At 44.0% G+C, this 14,825-nt stretch overlaps 1 protein-coding gene across 2 annotated transcripts in view; it reads right to left on the reverse strand.

Annotated features, from left to right (window-relative positions):
- LOC138948937 (hemicentin-1-like) overlaps positions 1-14,825 on the reverse strand; it is a 169,177-nt gene that overhangs the window by 29,688 nt on the left and 124,664 nt on the right. For both annotated transcript variants that reach the window (XM_070320602.1, XM_070320603.1), the window contains exons 44-56: positions 14,095-14,364; positions 13,584-13,771; positions 11,211-11,292; positions 10,555-10,726; positions 9,527-9,624; positions 8,863-9,033; positions 6,662-6,832; positions 5,909-6,079; positions 5,533-5,703; positions 4,556-4,726; positions 2,717-2,881; positions 998-1,141; positions 385-522 (exon numbers count right to left, since the gene is read on the reverse strand). In XM_070320602.1, the coding sequence (XP_070176703.1) occupies positions 385-522; positions 998-1,141; positions 2,717-2,881; positions 4,556-4,726; positions 5,533-5,703; positions 5,909-6,079; positions 6,662-6,832; positions 8,863-9,033; positions 9,527-9,624; positions 10,555-10,726; positions 11,211-11,292; positions 13,584-13,771; positions 14,095-14,364 (2,112 nt within the window). The remainder of the gene's footprint in view (positions 1-384; positions 523-997; positions 1,142-2,716; positions 2,882-4,555; positions 4,727-5,532; positions 5,704-5,908; positions 6,080-6,661; positions 6,833-8,862; positions 9,034-9,526; positions 9,625-10,554; positions 10,727-11,210; positions 11,293-13,583; positions 13,772-14,094; positions 14,365-14,825) is intronic.

A 14,825-nucleotide genomic window follows, 5' to 3' on the forward strand; every position in this document is an offset into this window, starting at 1 on the left:
GAGAGAGAGAGAGAGAGAAAGATGGACTGGCAGTCAGGAAGAAACAGAGAAAAAGAAACCGTATGCAAAGTTCCTTCAGATGTGAAATACAATTACTGAGATTTACAAGATTTCTGCAGCACTTTTACCCAGTATTAACACATTGAAGGCCATGTTAACTAAGGAAAATCATCTGCAATTACATATTAAAATATATTAGAACTCTTTCATAAAACAAAACAAAGTCCATCTCAGATCTGGCCAGGCTGGGTATAAGACCATCCCTCCATGTGCACATACACCGTGCTTTTTTGTGCAGAATGGAAAAATGTTTATGAATTATGTTTTTAACAAGCCCCTAGAAAGACTTGCATTGGGTAAGTAATCCAGAAAAACCGTACTGACCTGTAGCAAACTCCACCTGTATTTCTCGCATGAACTCTCCGCCGGTCAGTGTATAGCCATTGACCGCTCCATCCAGCTCTGTTGCTGTCGTCCAGTACACAGGGTTCAGCAGTGAAATCAGCTGCTGCAGGTGATTGGCTGAAAATTAATATATGAATCAATTCAATTATCATTGTAACTATGTACAACACTGGCACTTATTGTTGTTAAGCTGCAGTTGAATGGCTCAAACTTCCTAGTCAGCTTGCATTCATATCTTCTTATTCTTGTTCGTTCGTGGGCTGAAATTCCTACGTTCACCCATTTTTTGGCACGAGTGGGTTTATACGTGTATGTCTGTTTTTACCCCGCCATGCAGGCAGCCTTACGCCGATTTCGGGGAAACATTCATATCTATCCCCAAAACAATCACATCCGCACAAATCAATAAACAAATAGGTTATTCTCTGAAAATACATGGTCAGCTCAGATTCATGTCCGTGAGCCAAAAACCAAAATAACTATCGTTTTTGGTCACATTACCCTAAACCAACATATATTTTTGTTTGGCCTAAGAGAAAACAATAACAGAAGAGAGACACAAAAGGAAAGACTGTCAGATTGTGATACTTACCAGCTTCAGGAGGCACATTACGTATTGTGCCCACAACCCTTGTGCCGGTGTCAGTCGGTGTCATGGTGGCTACGATCGTAGAATCAACAATGTCTACGTTATTGACATAGCCAATCAGATTCCCTTCTGCTGTCACTGGCAATCCTGAAAAACAAAAACGAAAAGTTGTGCATGTGTTCACGTATACATTTCCGTAACTGCCATACAGTTCTTGCCAAATTTTTTATTTTTATTTTTATCAATGAGACACACATTGACATGATCATGAGAGAAAATCCCTCAAAATCAATTAACTTTGCTTTACTTAAAGGCATATGTACGCGCTCCCGTGTTTACAAAGTGTAGTTTGCCCATAATCGATGTCAAACGCACCATAAGACCATATAATGACGATACGTCACCATGCGCGGACCATAATACATGCATTACAGCTTGTTCTAGCCTCTGAAAAAGTGAGGATGTCAACAAAGCCGCGGTGTTCTCTCCCTTGCATCAACGTTACATGTGTTGCCAAATCTATAAATAGGACGATCCAGATCAAAATGAAAATTCAAATATCTCAACATTTAAGGGGTCCTAGACCACAATATTTTGCAGGGAACTTAATTTAGTCTGTCTCCAGCTGTTGGTAAAGCAATTAGCGTGTATAGTCATCGAGTACATATGGCTTTAATGTGAACTCAAGATACATATTTCAAACAAATATTCACTGGAATCATCTCAGGACGCTCTGAAGGTTATTCACCGGTACATGTACATTTATCAAAAACAGAATAAATTTTATCTTTTTCAAATGAGTCTTAATTTGGAAGAATTCAAACCAGAAACCATCTGAGTTGGACAAAATATCCTGGAATTCTAGATAAATAATCCCAGAATTTCCAAAAACCCTTTCACTGCCTGTAGGGCGTCATCTGACATCCTGGGTAACTTTCTTTTTACAGGTAACAAACCGTTCAATAAACAACAGAAAAAAAAGAAAAAACAACAAACAATGTGTGTGTGTGTGTGGTGTAATCATTTATAGATCAAGGCCACATTGTAGGTTGTTAATAGACGATTTTCCGAAATAACTCTGTCAGGATTCTTTCTTTCTTTATTTGGTGTTTAACGTCGTTTTCAACCACGAAGGGTTATATCGCGACGGGGAAAGGGGGAAGATGGGATAGAGCCACTTGTCAATTGTTTCTTGTTCACAAAAGCACTAATCAAAAATTTGCTCCAGGGGCTTGCAACGTAGTACAATATATTACCTTACTGGGAGAATGCAAGTTTCCAGTACAAAGGACTTAACATTTCTTACATACTGCTTGACTAAAATCTTTACAAAAATGGACTATATTCTATACAAGAAACACTTAACAAGGGTAAAAGGAGAAACAGAATCCGTTAGTCGCCTCTTACGACATGCTGGGGAGCATCGGGTAAATTCTTCCCCCTAACCCGCGGGGGGTACTCTGTCGGGATCATATGGGTTGAGGAAGAGTGACCTTTTCTTTAGAGGGGCCAATCACTAGCGAGGGGTGTGTCAGTGTCCGTGTTTCCGATGCTCCCCTCTCTTGTGATTGGCCCCTCCAATGTTTGTACGAGGTTTTATAAGGAAAGGTCACACTCGTACAACCCACACAAACCCGACGGAGTTATTTTTGGAATTCCTCTATTGAAGTAAATACAGGCAGCGAGCAGGTGAAAAGTGATGAATTCTTGCCCTTCACTTACTGTTGCAGAGTTGTGTGTTGCACGTGTTGACCTCCGTGCTGTCACCCAGACAAGGTCGCCCGCCATGCTGAGGTGGCTGACACACACGCTGCCGTTCCTGTGAGCCTCCGTCACATGATCTCGTGCAGGGAGACCACTCTCCCCACTCCATCCACTGGCCTTCCACTGCAAAGAGAGATAATTCCTTATTGTCACAGTAAATCACTTTTGGAGGAAAAGTCTGAAATGATTTGTTTGTTTCAGTATGAGTATTTTAATATTTTTGTTTGTTTGTTTACTTAACGCCCAGTCCACCATGAAGGGTGATATCAGGGCGGTGCTGCTTTGACATTTAACGTGCGCCACACACAAGACAGAAGTCGCAGCACAGGCTTCATGTCTCACCCAGTCACATTATTCTGACAACGGACCAACCAGTCCTAGCACTAACCCCATAATGCCAGACGCCAGGCGGAGCAGCCACTAGATTGCCAATTTTAAAGTCTTAGGAATGACCCGGCCGGGGTTCGAACCCACGACCTCCCGCTCACTGGGCGGACGCCTTACCACTAGGCCACCGTGTTGCGGTCAGTATTTTAATACAATGCCACACTACCGTTACAAAATACTCTGTGAAAAGTGAAGGATACATTTGTCTCAGGAACATAGTGATCGATCCAATTGGAATAAAAAACTTAAACAATCTCCCCACCTAGTGTTTATTGGGATGTCTCTCTTCATTTTTGTCAACCTACATGTCTTATCTTGTAGATAAACAAGAAAGGTATGTTGTTGGAACGTTTAATTATTAACAAAACAAAACGTTACGTTCACAGATATATCGACCCAGTGGTCTCTTAAATGCACAGACAACACTAATAAAGCTTATGACAAAATGTTGGCCGTCTATTTATTTTTGGATTTGTGCAGATAAACACTCAAACTGATGTTATAACCTTTGTTTGTTCGTTCATGGGCTGAAACTCCCACGGCTTTTACGTGTATGACCGTTTTTACCCCGCCATTTAGGCAGCCATACGCCGCTTTCGGAGGAAGCATGCTGGGTATTTTCGTGTTTCTATAACCCACCCAACTCTGACATGGATTACAGGATATTTTTCGTGCGCACTTGGTCTTGTGCTTGCGTGTACACACGGGGGTGTTCGGACACCGAGGAGAGTCTGCACACAAAGTTGACTCTGAGAAATAAATCTCTCGCCGAACGTGGGGACGAACTCACGCTGACAGCGGACAACTGGATACAAATCCAGCGCGCTACCGACTGAGCTACATCCCCGCCCGATGTTATAACCAAACTGTGATAAATCCTGCAAATAAAAAATATTATTAAAAAAAAAAAATTTAAAATTTTCAATTTAAATCCTGCAGCCAGACACAAAGCATGTCGAAATACAGTGGCACCCACCCTTTCAAGATGTCTCCCTGATTTTCAGACTTCCCCATTTTTAAGACCCTGTTTTCCCAAATGTTCACGACCTCTGTAAATTTACCTCCAGTTTAAGACTCCCTTTCTTTTAACACCTCATTTTCTCAGACTTTTCTTCACTGTACCTAAATCCAGCATGGTTAAGTCCAGCATGTACAGTGGAACCCCCCTTTTAAGACCCCCCAATTTAAGATTCCCTCTCTTTTACGGCCCAGTATTCTCAGATGTACTGTTCATAATCTCTGTAAATTTACCCCCATTTTAAGACTCCCTCCGTTTTAACACCTCATTTTCACAGGTTTTTTTAATGTCTTAAATGGGGGTCCACTTTAATAATATCCAGTTTAAACATTCTCCAGACTCTCTCGTTCCACTGTTTTCTATATTCCCAACCCAGCTAGTGACCGTCTCACCTGGGCAAGGTGTTACGTTACACCTGTCCATGTTCTCAGCAGACCCCAGGCACGGCCGACCGTTGTTGGAGGGGGCGGGGTTAGAACAGGTGCGGAATCTTTTGCGTTGACCTCCGCCGCATGTCAAGGAACACGACCCCCAGCCGCCCCAGGCCGCCCAGTTACCGTGCACTGTGGGCACAGAAGCAAGCAGTGTTCACATCACAGGGAAATAGCTAGGACTTTTATCTTCAGCAAATAAAAGTCAAATCAAAAGCAAATTTTGTCGAAATTGCCTCAAAAGTTGTGGCAAATTTGGGATCTCTTCTTCTTTTTCGTTCATGGGCTTAAACTCCCACATTCACTCATGAGTGGATTTTTACGTGTATGACCGTTTTTACCCTGCCATTCTGGCAGCATTATTCCGATTTCGGGGGAAGCAATTTTGGGATGACTTTACCTTTCCCACTCTGTGAAAAAGTTTGGCAGTCCTGCGGAAATGACGGCAAATTTTTTCAGCAAATTGAAATAAGTTTCGGCGTTTTGACGCCAGATCGCAGGAAGTCATCCTCATGGACACATGGGATGATTAGTATTTAATTACTGACAGTTAGGTCGGTCCCACATTACCTTTCTGATTAGGTAAAAAATACAAATCTCATACCACATAAAACTTCAACCTTTGTTTCATTTCACTGCAAGGACATGAGGCTCGGTCTCTTCTACTTTGCTTCCACAAAAAAGGGAGGTAAGCAAGTCTGCTTGCAGAATTATTTGTTTAGCATTACTGACACCGGATGATTCCAAACAGCATATGGTATTGTCAAAGGAAATTTCTCATTCCAAGCACACAGTCTGTTCAGGTTTAGGCAAGCAATGAATAAGTAAAATCTGTGATGATTCAATCAAACATTGCTGAAGCTTGATGAACATTTCTTATCAATTTTCTCCATTTAAAAAATTATAAAAACACATTTAAATACTTGCTTACTGCTTACCAGGACATGGATCGTTATTACAATAGTCTCTCTGAGTCTCAGAGCCCATACACTCAGTGCCACCAAACTGGGGCCTGGGGTTGTCACAGCGACGCTGACGTGATCTGATGCCTCCGCCACACGACAGACTGCACTGCGACCATGACAACCACGACCCCCAGTTGCCGTCCACTGAAATCACAATACAACACAAAGTGACAAAGTCATGGTTGAAATCTAAAACTTCAAAAATCAGAAGGGTGAAAGGGGGAGTAGCCAGCCCCTGAAATAAGAACACACAATCAATGAATCATGGGTAAAATCTTAAAGTTTCAACAATCACTTTCCTTCACAGAAATAGCAACATAAAGCACTCAAAGAAGTATGCTTTATATACCGGCACACTCCTGATTCCTGCAGGGTTGCTGTTCCACTCCACTGCCCAGGCATGATAGGCCTCCGTACTGCGGTCGCGGGTTGTTGCACTGGCGCTCTCTCTGCCGGTATCCCACGCCACATGACAGGCTGCAGGGTCCCCATGGCTCCCATTGGCTGAAGCCACCATCAACTGCAATAATTGATGGCCAAGGTCAAGAGAGGTCAAGGTCAAGCAAGGTCAAAGTTTGGCTACAAGGTCTTCATGATTGCCATAGGAATCCATCATCAACTACAATAACTGATGTTTAAGGAAAGGTTAAGTCAAAATTAGGCTGGAAGGTCATTGTTCCAACTAACTGCCACAGCTGAGGGTCAAGGTCAAGTAAATCCAATTAGTTAAAGAATAGTGAACAGGGTCCTCAAGGCTTTCACTAAAAAAATATGACCATCAACGTCAACATTTGAGGGATCAATGTCAAACGTTAAGCTGCAGGTCATTGCTGAAATCCATCACCATCTGCTCAATGGCTCAGGTCTTAAAACCAATGTAGGTCAAGGTTATTGGTGATACAGCTGTAATAACAGAATGATACAGTTCTAGGAAGTCAGGTAATTGGCCATACCATTTTTAACCGAAAAAACCCCACTCAACTTTGTGAGATGTTTGATTCAACTGCACGCACACACACACAAAATAAAATAAAAATGTCATTGTTTTCAAGTGTTAGCTCATATCCATGGTGGCCTGTTTTTGGCACAAGCACATACTCACTGGGACAGGGGCCGTCGTTACAGAGGTCAAACTGGACGGCGTCTCCCTCACACGGTCGTCCACCCAGCTGAGGAGGGGGGTTGTCACACAGGCGCTGTCGTCTGCGTTCTCCAGCCCCACAGCTGACGCTGCACGGTGTCCACCGCTGCCAGTTGCCCCACTGACCCTCCTCTGAAGCCACAAACAGGGTAGTGTTAGCAAAGTGGAACCCCCCTTTTTGTTTGTTTGTTTGCTTAACGCCCAGCCGACCACGAAGGGCCATATCAGGGCGGTGCTGCTTTGACATTTAACGTGCGCCACACACAAGACAGAAGTCGCAGCACAGGCTTCATGTCTCACCCAGTCACATTATTCTGACACCTGACCAACCAGTCCTAGCACTAACTCCATAATGCCAGACGCCAGGCGGAGCAGCCACTAGATTGCCAATTTTAAAGTCTTAGGTATGATCCGGCCGGGGTTCGAACCCACGACCTCCCGATCACGGGGCGGACGCCTTACCACTAGGCCAACCGTGCCGGTACCCCCCTTTTAAGACCCCCAAATTTAAGACTTCACTCTTTTAAGACCTTACTTTTTCAGATATTCTCTTCATAGTCTCTGTAAATGTACCCCCATTTTAACTCACTCACTACGAACCACTGCTATCGCAGTGGTCCCATGCACACCACTTCCCCACGAACCACTGCGATAGCAGTGTTTGACCTTTGGATTTTTTTAGCTCAATGACGTCAATTTTTGTACGAAAATAGAGAGGCTGGCTCTCAAGTTTAACCAATCGTCTGCAAATTACCAAGCTAGTTTCACTTCTGTCTGCTGTAGAACGATGACGCGAGGTTTGATTTCGTACTCGCTGGCTTTGTGCAAATTTGCATAACAACAATGGCGTCTACCAGTACGACACGTGCTGAAACACTGCCACGTGCTGAAACACTGCTATCGCAGTGGTTCGTGGGGAAGTGGTGTGCATGGGACCACTGCGATAGCAGTGGAACCACGCGAATTTGAAGTGATGGCCCTGCGTTCAGCGTAATTTTGATGCCAGAAAAAGGGTTATTTATACCCCCCCACCTAAATCAGCTATTTTCTAAGTAAAACACTTGAAACTTTGCACTGAAGGGCATCAACATATCAAAGTTTCAAATATCTGTGTTGAGTACTTCTTCAGTAATGATTTTTTTACCAACTAATACAAGTGGCCAGTATACAGTGAAAAGCATAGGAAAAATCGCACAGTAGGGAGTGAGTTAAGACTCCCTCCTGTTTAAGACCTGATTTTCTCAGATTTTTAGAGGTCTTAAAATGGGGGTTCCACTGTAGTCAGAAAAGCAGACCGATGTGCATGGACAAATATGTAACATTCAGTTTTTGTGGAGAAGCAAGAGGATACATTGATGTATTTATTTACGAGGATTTATATCGCGCACGTATCTCACCACACAAGGCGACTCAAGGCGCATGTTACCTATTAATGCCGTGTGAGATGGAATTTTTTACACAATATATCACGCATTCACATCGGCCAGTAGATCGACTGCCTTTAGGCGCTGCATCCACCTTTCACGGCCTATTATTCCAGGTCACACGGGTATTTTGGTGGACATTTTTATCTACGCCCATACAATTTTGCCAGGAAAGACCCTTTTGTCAATCGTGGGATCTTTAACGTGCACACCCCAATGTAGTGTACACGAAGGGACCTCGGTTTTTCGTCTCATCCGAAAGACTAGCACTTGAACCCACCACCTAGGTTAGGAAAGGGGGGAGAAAATAGCGGCCTGACCCAGGGTCGAACACGCAACCTCTCGATTCCGAGCGCAAGTGCGTTACCACTCGGCCACCCAGTCCCATTTCTTAACAAATCAAGAACATTAATTGTAAAGAAGGAAAGAATTGCAATGGCATGTCAACATGTATTTGCTGAGATGCTGCATTATGTTACAGTAAATCAGTAAAACTAATAAATGTACACATTTCCTGAAAATGTATAAATTTACTGTTTCACTGTCTGACGGTTTATATAGCCCTTCTAACAGCGAACGACAAGAAGAAGAAGATATAGCCCTTCTAAGATTGAGAAAAATTAATTGTAACAGAGGCAAAAACTCAAGAAAAATACCACAAAATAAATAAATCACAACAGTGTATTACAGCAATTATCATAAATTATTTCAGATATAAAAAAGTTAAAGTAACCTTACCTGGACACGGCACAATCTGACAGGTGGCAGACTCCCTCCGCTCTCCCATGCAGTCACGTCCTCCATTCATTGGTCGAGGATTGTCACATGACCTTGAGCGATAGTGCACGCCTTGTCCACAAGAGGCACTGCAATCGCCCCAAACACCCCAATCCGAGTAACGTCCGTGCACTGAAAGTCAACAGCATAAACAGAAGGGTACACGTAGATCTTTTTAAAGTGAAATCCCCCTTTTGAGGCCTCCAATTAAAGGCTTCTGCCCTTAAAAGTCATTGCTTTTTAAGATGTTCTGTTTTTTCCATCTGTAAATTCACCTCCATTTTAAGACCTTCTCCTTTCATTCTGATTTTGTCAAATTTTGGAAGGTTCCATTTTAATAATATGAGAATTTATAACGCGCACATATCTCACCACAAGGCGACTCAAGGCGCACTCATACACATTCTTTCGCATTAACAACTCGAGCACACTCATTTTCACTTACGCATAATGTGAGTTTAATTTTATGAGTGTTCACCTTTATTTGTTTTGAAAGCAAGGCCACCTGCAACTTAGAGACACTTTTTGCTGTCCAATCATGGCAGGTACCACTGTAATCTCTACTCTACCAGCTCCTGCACTGAAGATAGAAGGCTTTGTTGAAGAAGCGATGGACAGTACGTACCTACCACTTTCAAGACGGTCTCCACAAAAGTCTTGCCCAGGGGGTTGCTGGCAAAGCAGCGGTACAGGCCAGAGTCGTCAAGCTGTGTGGCCACAATTCTGTAACACAAAGCACCACATGTTAAGGATGTGTTTAATCTTATTCAGGCATGAGATCGTGAAATTGTAAAAGAGCATGAAAGCATGGCCAGGGTCCAGGGGCTGGGTAGGCCTTACTGGGGACCAGGGCCGAGGTGCACAAGAAAGTTATCAACCGGGTGGGAGCTAGCCGCGGTCAATCTGATGGCCTCTCCTGACAGCTCAATCAGATAGAGAATGCAATTAGGACACACATGCAGCGTCGCAACTCATCAACGCTTTATGGACCAAAACTAAAGCCGATGCCGAAATAAACTGCTCCTCAAACAGTTTCTAGAAAATTGTTTCCTCGTGGTCCAATTTTTTCCAGCTCTTTAAAGGGAGACAGCTGCTTTCCTCGGAAGTTCTTGGATCTGAGAGAACTCTTCAGCCTGAAGAATCATTAATTTATCTCTGGCTCTACCTGAAAGAGATGTTGGGTAGAATGGTGACTCTACCTCTGGACAATTTTCCTTTAACCTCAGGCCACTGCACTGCATTTTAGCATCCATCATCATTCTTCCCTGCAAAAATGTCCAAAAAACTGCAAGCATTCAGCCCCAGCCCTACCTGAGAGAGTTGTTGGGTAGAATGGTGACCCTACCTGAGAGAGTTGTTGGGGAGAATGGTGACCCTACATGAGAGTTGTTGGGGAGAATGGTGGTGACCCTACCTGAGAGAGTTGTTGGGTAGAATGGTGACCCTACATGAGAGAGTTGTTGGGTAGAGTGGTGACCCTACCTGAGAGTTGTTGGGGAGAATGGTGACCCTACCTGAGAGAGTTGTTGGGTAGAATGGTGACCCTACCTGAGAGAGTTGTTGGGGAGAATGGTGACCCTACATGAGAGAGTTGTTGGGGAGAATGGTGGTGACCCTACCTGAGAGAGTTGTTGGGGAGAATGGTGACCCTACCTGAGAGAGTTGTTGGGGAGAATGGTGACCCTGCCTGTAGACTTGAGCTCCGTGGTTTCCTTCCACCAGTACATGTCAGGGCGCGGCTGTCCGTCTGCCGTGCAGTCAAAGGTCACCATGTCACCTTCATCCACCGTCTGATTCTTGGGCTCAATCAGGAAGGTGGGCTCAGCTGTCAACGAGAGAAAATAAGAGAGGATTAGCATATTTCTTCTAAGATCGGTTATGCAGGAACAATTCTCTTCTTGCAAAAATGAGAAATTGCTGTATTCACTAAAGGTAATGTCTTTCTTTTCATGTTTGTAACATGATACTGTTTGCTTTACTTTCACGTTCCAGTCAAAGTGCATCGTTATCAGCACTATTTCTTCACATACTGATCACAGTGAGAAGTCCCAGTTTTCAAAGTTTCAGATGATTTAAAGTTTCACATGATTTATAACTTGGGTCTCACAAATTTAAATAACCATTCCCCAAGTTTTGTTTTGTTTTGTTACTGCCGCCGTTACAAATATAAGTGAATATTCAAAAGTATATCATATGCAGCATCAATGAATGTGGGCAGGATCCCCCCCCCCCCCCCCCAACCCCACTCTAAACTCTTTCATACACTCAAACCTAATATTCTTCTACATGAACAATGACTTTATGTTTACAGTTAATAGTGAGGATGGACTGTGCCTCAGTTGTTCCTGCATCATTGATGGCGATACATTTGTAGTCTCCCGCATCTGATGCCTGCAACACACCATGTCAAGCATCAATCAGCTGCAACATTCGGAATCTTTGGAGAAGTCATACAAAGGAACGAGGAACAGAGTTTCCAGCTCCTTTTGTCCAAACATCTCTCTCTCTCTCTCTCTCTCTCTCTCTCTCTCTCTGTCTCTCTCTCTGTCTCTCTCTCTGTCTCTGTCTCTCTCTCTGTCTCTCTGTCTCTCTCTCTCTCTCTCTCTCTCTTTCTCTCCACAAGACATGACGAACAGAAGATGAGTTTCATTACATGTATTGTTTTAGCATATTAGCCTTACAGACTTATGACTCTCTCTCTCTCTCTCTCTCTCTCTCTCTCTCTCTCTCTCTCTCTCTCTCTCTCTCTCTCTCTCTCTCTCTCTCTCTCTCTCTCTCTCTCTACTAATATAAGCATTTCATTTTTTTCTTTTTTTTCTTTCTGATTTAATAACCATGTTTTTATGTTTTTGTTTGCCTTCTTCTTCTGCTTCAATATTATGCACTGCTTAGTTAATTCCCTCTTGGGCGAGGGCTGGATGAAAAAAGATCTTTGCTATATCTACTCCATTACCCTCGAAAAATAAAGTTGGTTCGTTCGTTCGTTCTCTCTCTCTCTTTCTCTCCACAAGACATGATGAACAGAAGATGAGTTTCATTACATGTATTGTTTTAGCATATTAGCCTTACAGACTTATGATAATCGCACACTGATAATGATGAACACACATGCAGAGAGACAGCCAATAAAGACAGAAAGACAGAGAAATACAGGCTAGCCCCCAGACACACAGACGGGCGCAGTGGCATGGTGGTAAGACGTCGGCCTCCTAATCGGGAGGTCGTGAGTTTGAATCCCGGTCGCTGCCGCCTGGTGGGTTAAGAGTGGAGATTTTTCCGATCTCCCACAGGGTCCCCACTGGTTTTTAGAAACAAAATTCCATGACTTTTCCATGACTTTCCATGAGCCTCAATAACATTTTCCATGACTAGATCCACAGGTTGCCATTTCCGAACACGCAAACTTTTTACGTCTTGTCACTGCCAGTTTTGACACTGGCTTGCTTTGCACTGAATTTGAGTCAGTTTCTACGCAGTGTCTGTTCGACAAGCAAGTCAAGCATTTGCTATGCAGTCAGATTATCGGTAATGTTTGCTGGTCCTGTCATTTCACTAAACTGGACCAGCCACTGTTTGTATCCATCTGCACTTTCGTAAATTCCGTTTCGTAACCGTCACTGTGACTTGACGAACTGTCATTTTTTTCACCGCGATACACAGTTCATTGCGAAGATCTTCCTCAGTAATTCGTTCCAATTCCGCATACTTTTTGTTGTCAAGAAACAACTCGAAAGAAAGTTTCAAACTCATCATCCTCCATCTTGCTTGTCGAAGCGTTAAAGTACTTTATCGATGCAAAAACAAAAGCAGAAAACTTCGACGAAACCGACTCAAATCATAGATATCTGTCTGTATAGATCTATGCTCAAATGCAGCGGAGACGACACGACGAGATAACGGAAGGAAGTGAGCCTCGCTTTGGCTCAAGTGCCGTTAAAAATACCGTTATTCTCGTATGCAAATACGAACGAGAAGTTGTCATACGAACAAGCCTTGTCGGCTTGTGCTGGCGACGCAAACATCTTGAACACACGGCCAGTACCGTGTAACACGGTACTGGCCATGGCGACGCAAATCGCCGCTGGGGGAATGGCTGGGCAACGAAAATCGCCGCTGGCGTGCTAAAGGTTAATTTTTCTTTCTTTCTTATTTTTGTTAAATTCCATGACTTTCCATGACTTGAATTGAAATTCCATGACTTTCCAGGCCTGGAAAATTAAAAATCAAATTCCATGACTTTCCAGGTTTTCCATGACCTGTACGAACCCTGCTCCCAGGTCAACTTATGTACAGACCTGCTATAGTGACTTCACCCCCTTCGTGTGTACACGCAAGCACAAGACCAAGTGCGCACGGAAAAGATCCTGTAATCCATGTCAGAGTTCGGTGGGTTATGGAAACATGAAAATACCCAGCATGCCTACTCAACGAAAGCGGAGTGAGCTGACTATGCTCTCAGAGTATAGTGTGGGGAACCCAAATGGGCAGACAAGCTCACACGTAACCAGAAACATTCTGGAACGCTGAAGAAGAAGAATACACACACACACACTGAGAAGCAGACACACACACATACACACACAACCACCCGACCCCCCCTACACACACAAGCACAAACCATCACACACACAACCACCACCCCCACCCACACATGACAACACAACCTACGCCTCTCCACTCACCAAGAGATTGTAGATGACGAGAGAACCGTTGCCCAGCTGCTGTATCCTCTGGCTGAGCTGCAGGGGGCGACCGTCTTTGGTCCACAGGATCTCAGGGGTGGGGTCACCAGCCACAGAGCAATCCTGAATCACTTTGTCAGCAATCCTCACAGACTGGTCCACTGGGGGGATCAAGACCCTGGGCGGCACTGAAGATTAAGAGATCCAATGTCAGGTTTGGGGTGAAAAGAACAGGTTAAGGGTTTGTTTGCCACAGTCTACTTTGTATAGGCACTCCTGTGCGTGCACGCATGCGCAAGATAAGGATCCCAAGCTCACAACGAAAGTCTCAGGCTTGGAAAATATCAACACATGCATGCAGGAAGAAAAGAAAAAGAAATTGATAGCGCGGCACTGCATGGCAGATAAAATTTATGGAGCTATTTCTGGAATTCTTGATACCAAATCTGGGTTGTTCAACGACCCACCTAAGCCTGTAGATGGAACGGGTGCACCTCTGTCAGTAACCCACCTTTAATAATGACCCTGGCTGTAGCGGACACGTGCTGGCTGTTAGCGGGGTTGGTGGCCACGCAGGTGTACTCTCCAGCATCTTCCTGCATGGCATGTCGCACAGTCATCGTGCCTGCTCCGTTGACACTAGGGGGCGCCGCTAGGGGGCGTCCATTGAGCTGCCAGGTAATGATGGGGGTGGGAACGCCACGAGCGAAGCAGTCCATCTCAAAGCGACTGTTGAGTGTGACTTCTTGGTCGCGAGGCCGCTGGATCAGCCTTGGAGGCACTGCAAGATACATTCAATTTCCTCATGCTACAGTGGGACTCCCCTTTAAAGGCATATGTACTCGATGACTATACACGCTAATTGCTTTACCAACAGCTGGAGACATGCTAAATTAAGTTCCCTGCAAAATATTGTGGTCTAGGACCCCTTCAATGTTGAGATATGTTAATTTTCATTTTGATCTGGATCGTCCTATTTATAGATTTGGCAACACATGTAACGTTGATGCAAGGGAGCTAACACCGCGGCTTTGTTGACATCCTCACTTTTTCAGAGGCTAGAACAAGCTGTAATGCATGTATTATGGTCCGCGCATGGTGACATATCGTCATTATATGGTCTTATGGTGCGTTTGACATCGATTATGGGCAAACTACACTTTGTAAACACGGGAGCGCGTACATATGCCTTTAAAGACCTTACAAAATTGGAGAAAATTGGGTCTAAAAAAAGAGGGAGTC

Source organism: Littorina saxatilis, linkage group LG15, assembly GCF_037325665.1.
Source record: "Littorina saxatilis isolate snail1 linkage group LG15, US_GU_Lsax_2.0, whole genome shotgun sequence".
Taxonomy (NCBI): domain Eukaryota; kingdom Metazoa; phylum Mollusca; class Gastropoda; order Littorinimorpha; family Littorinidae; genus Littorina; species Littorina saxatilis.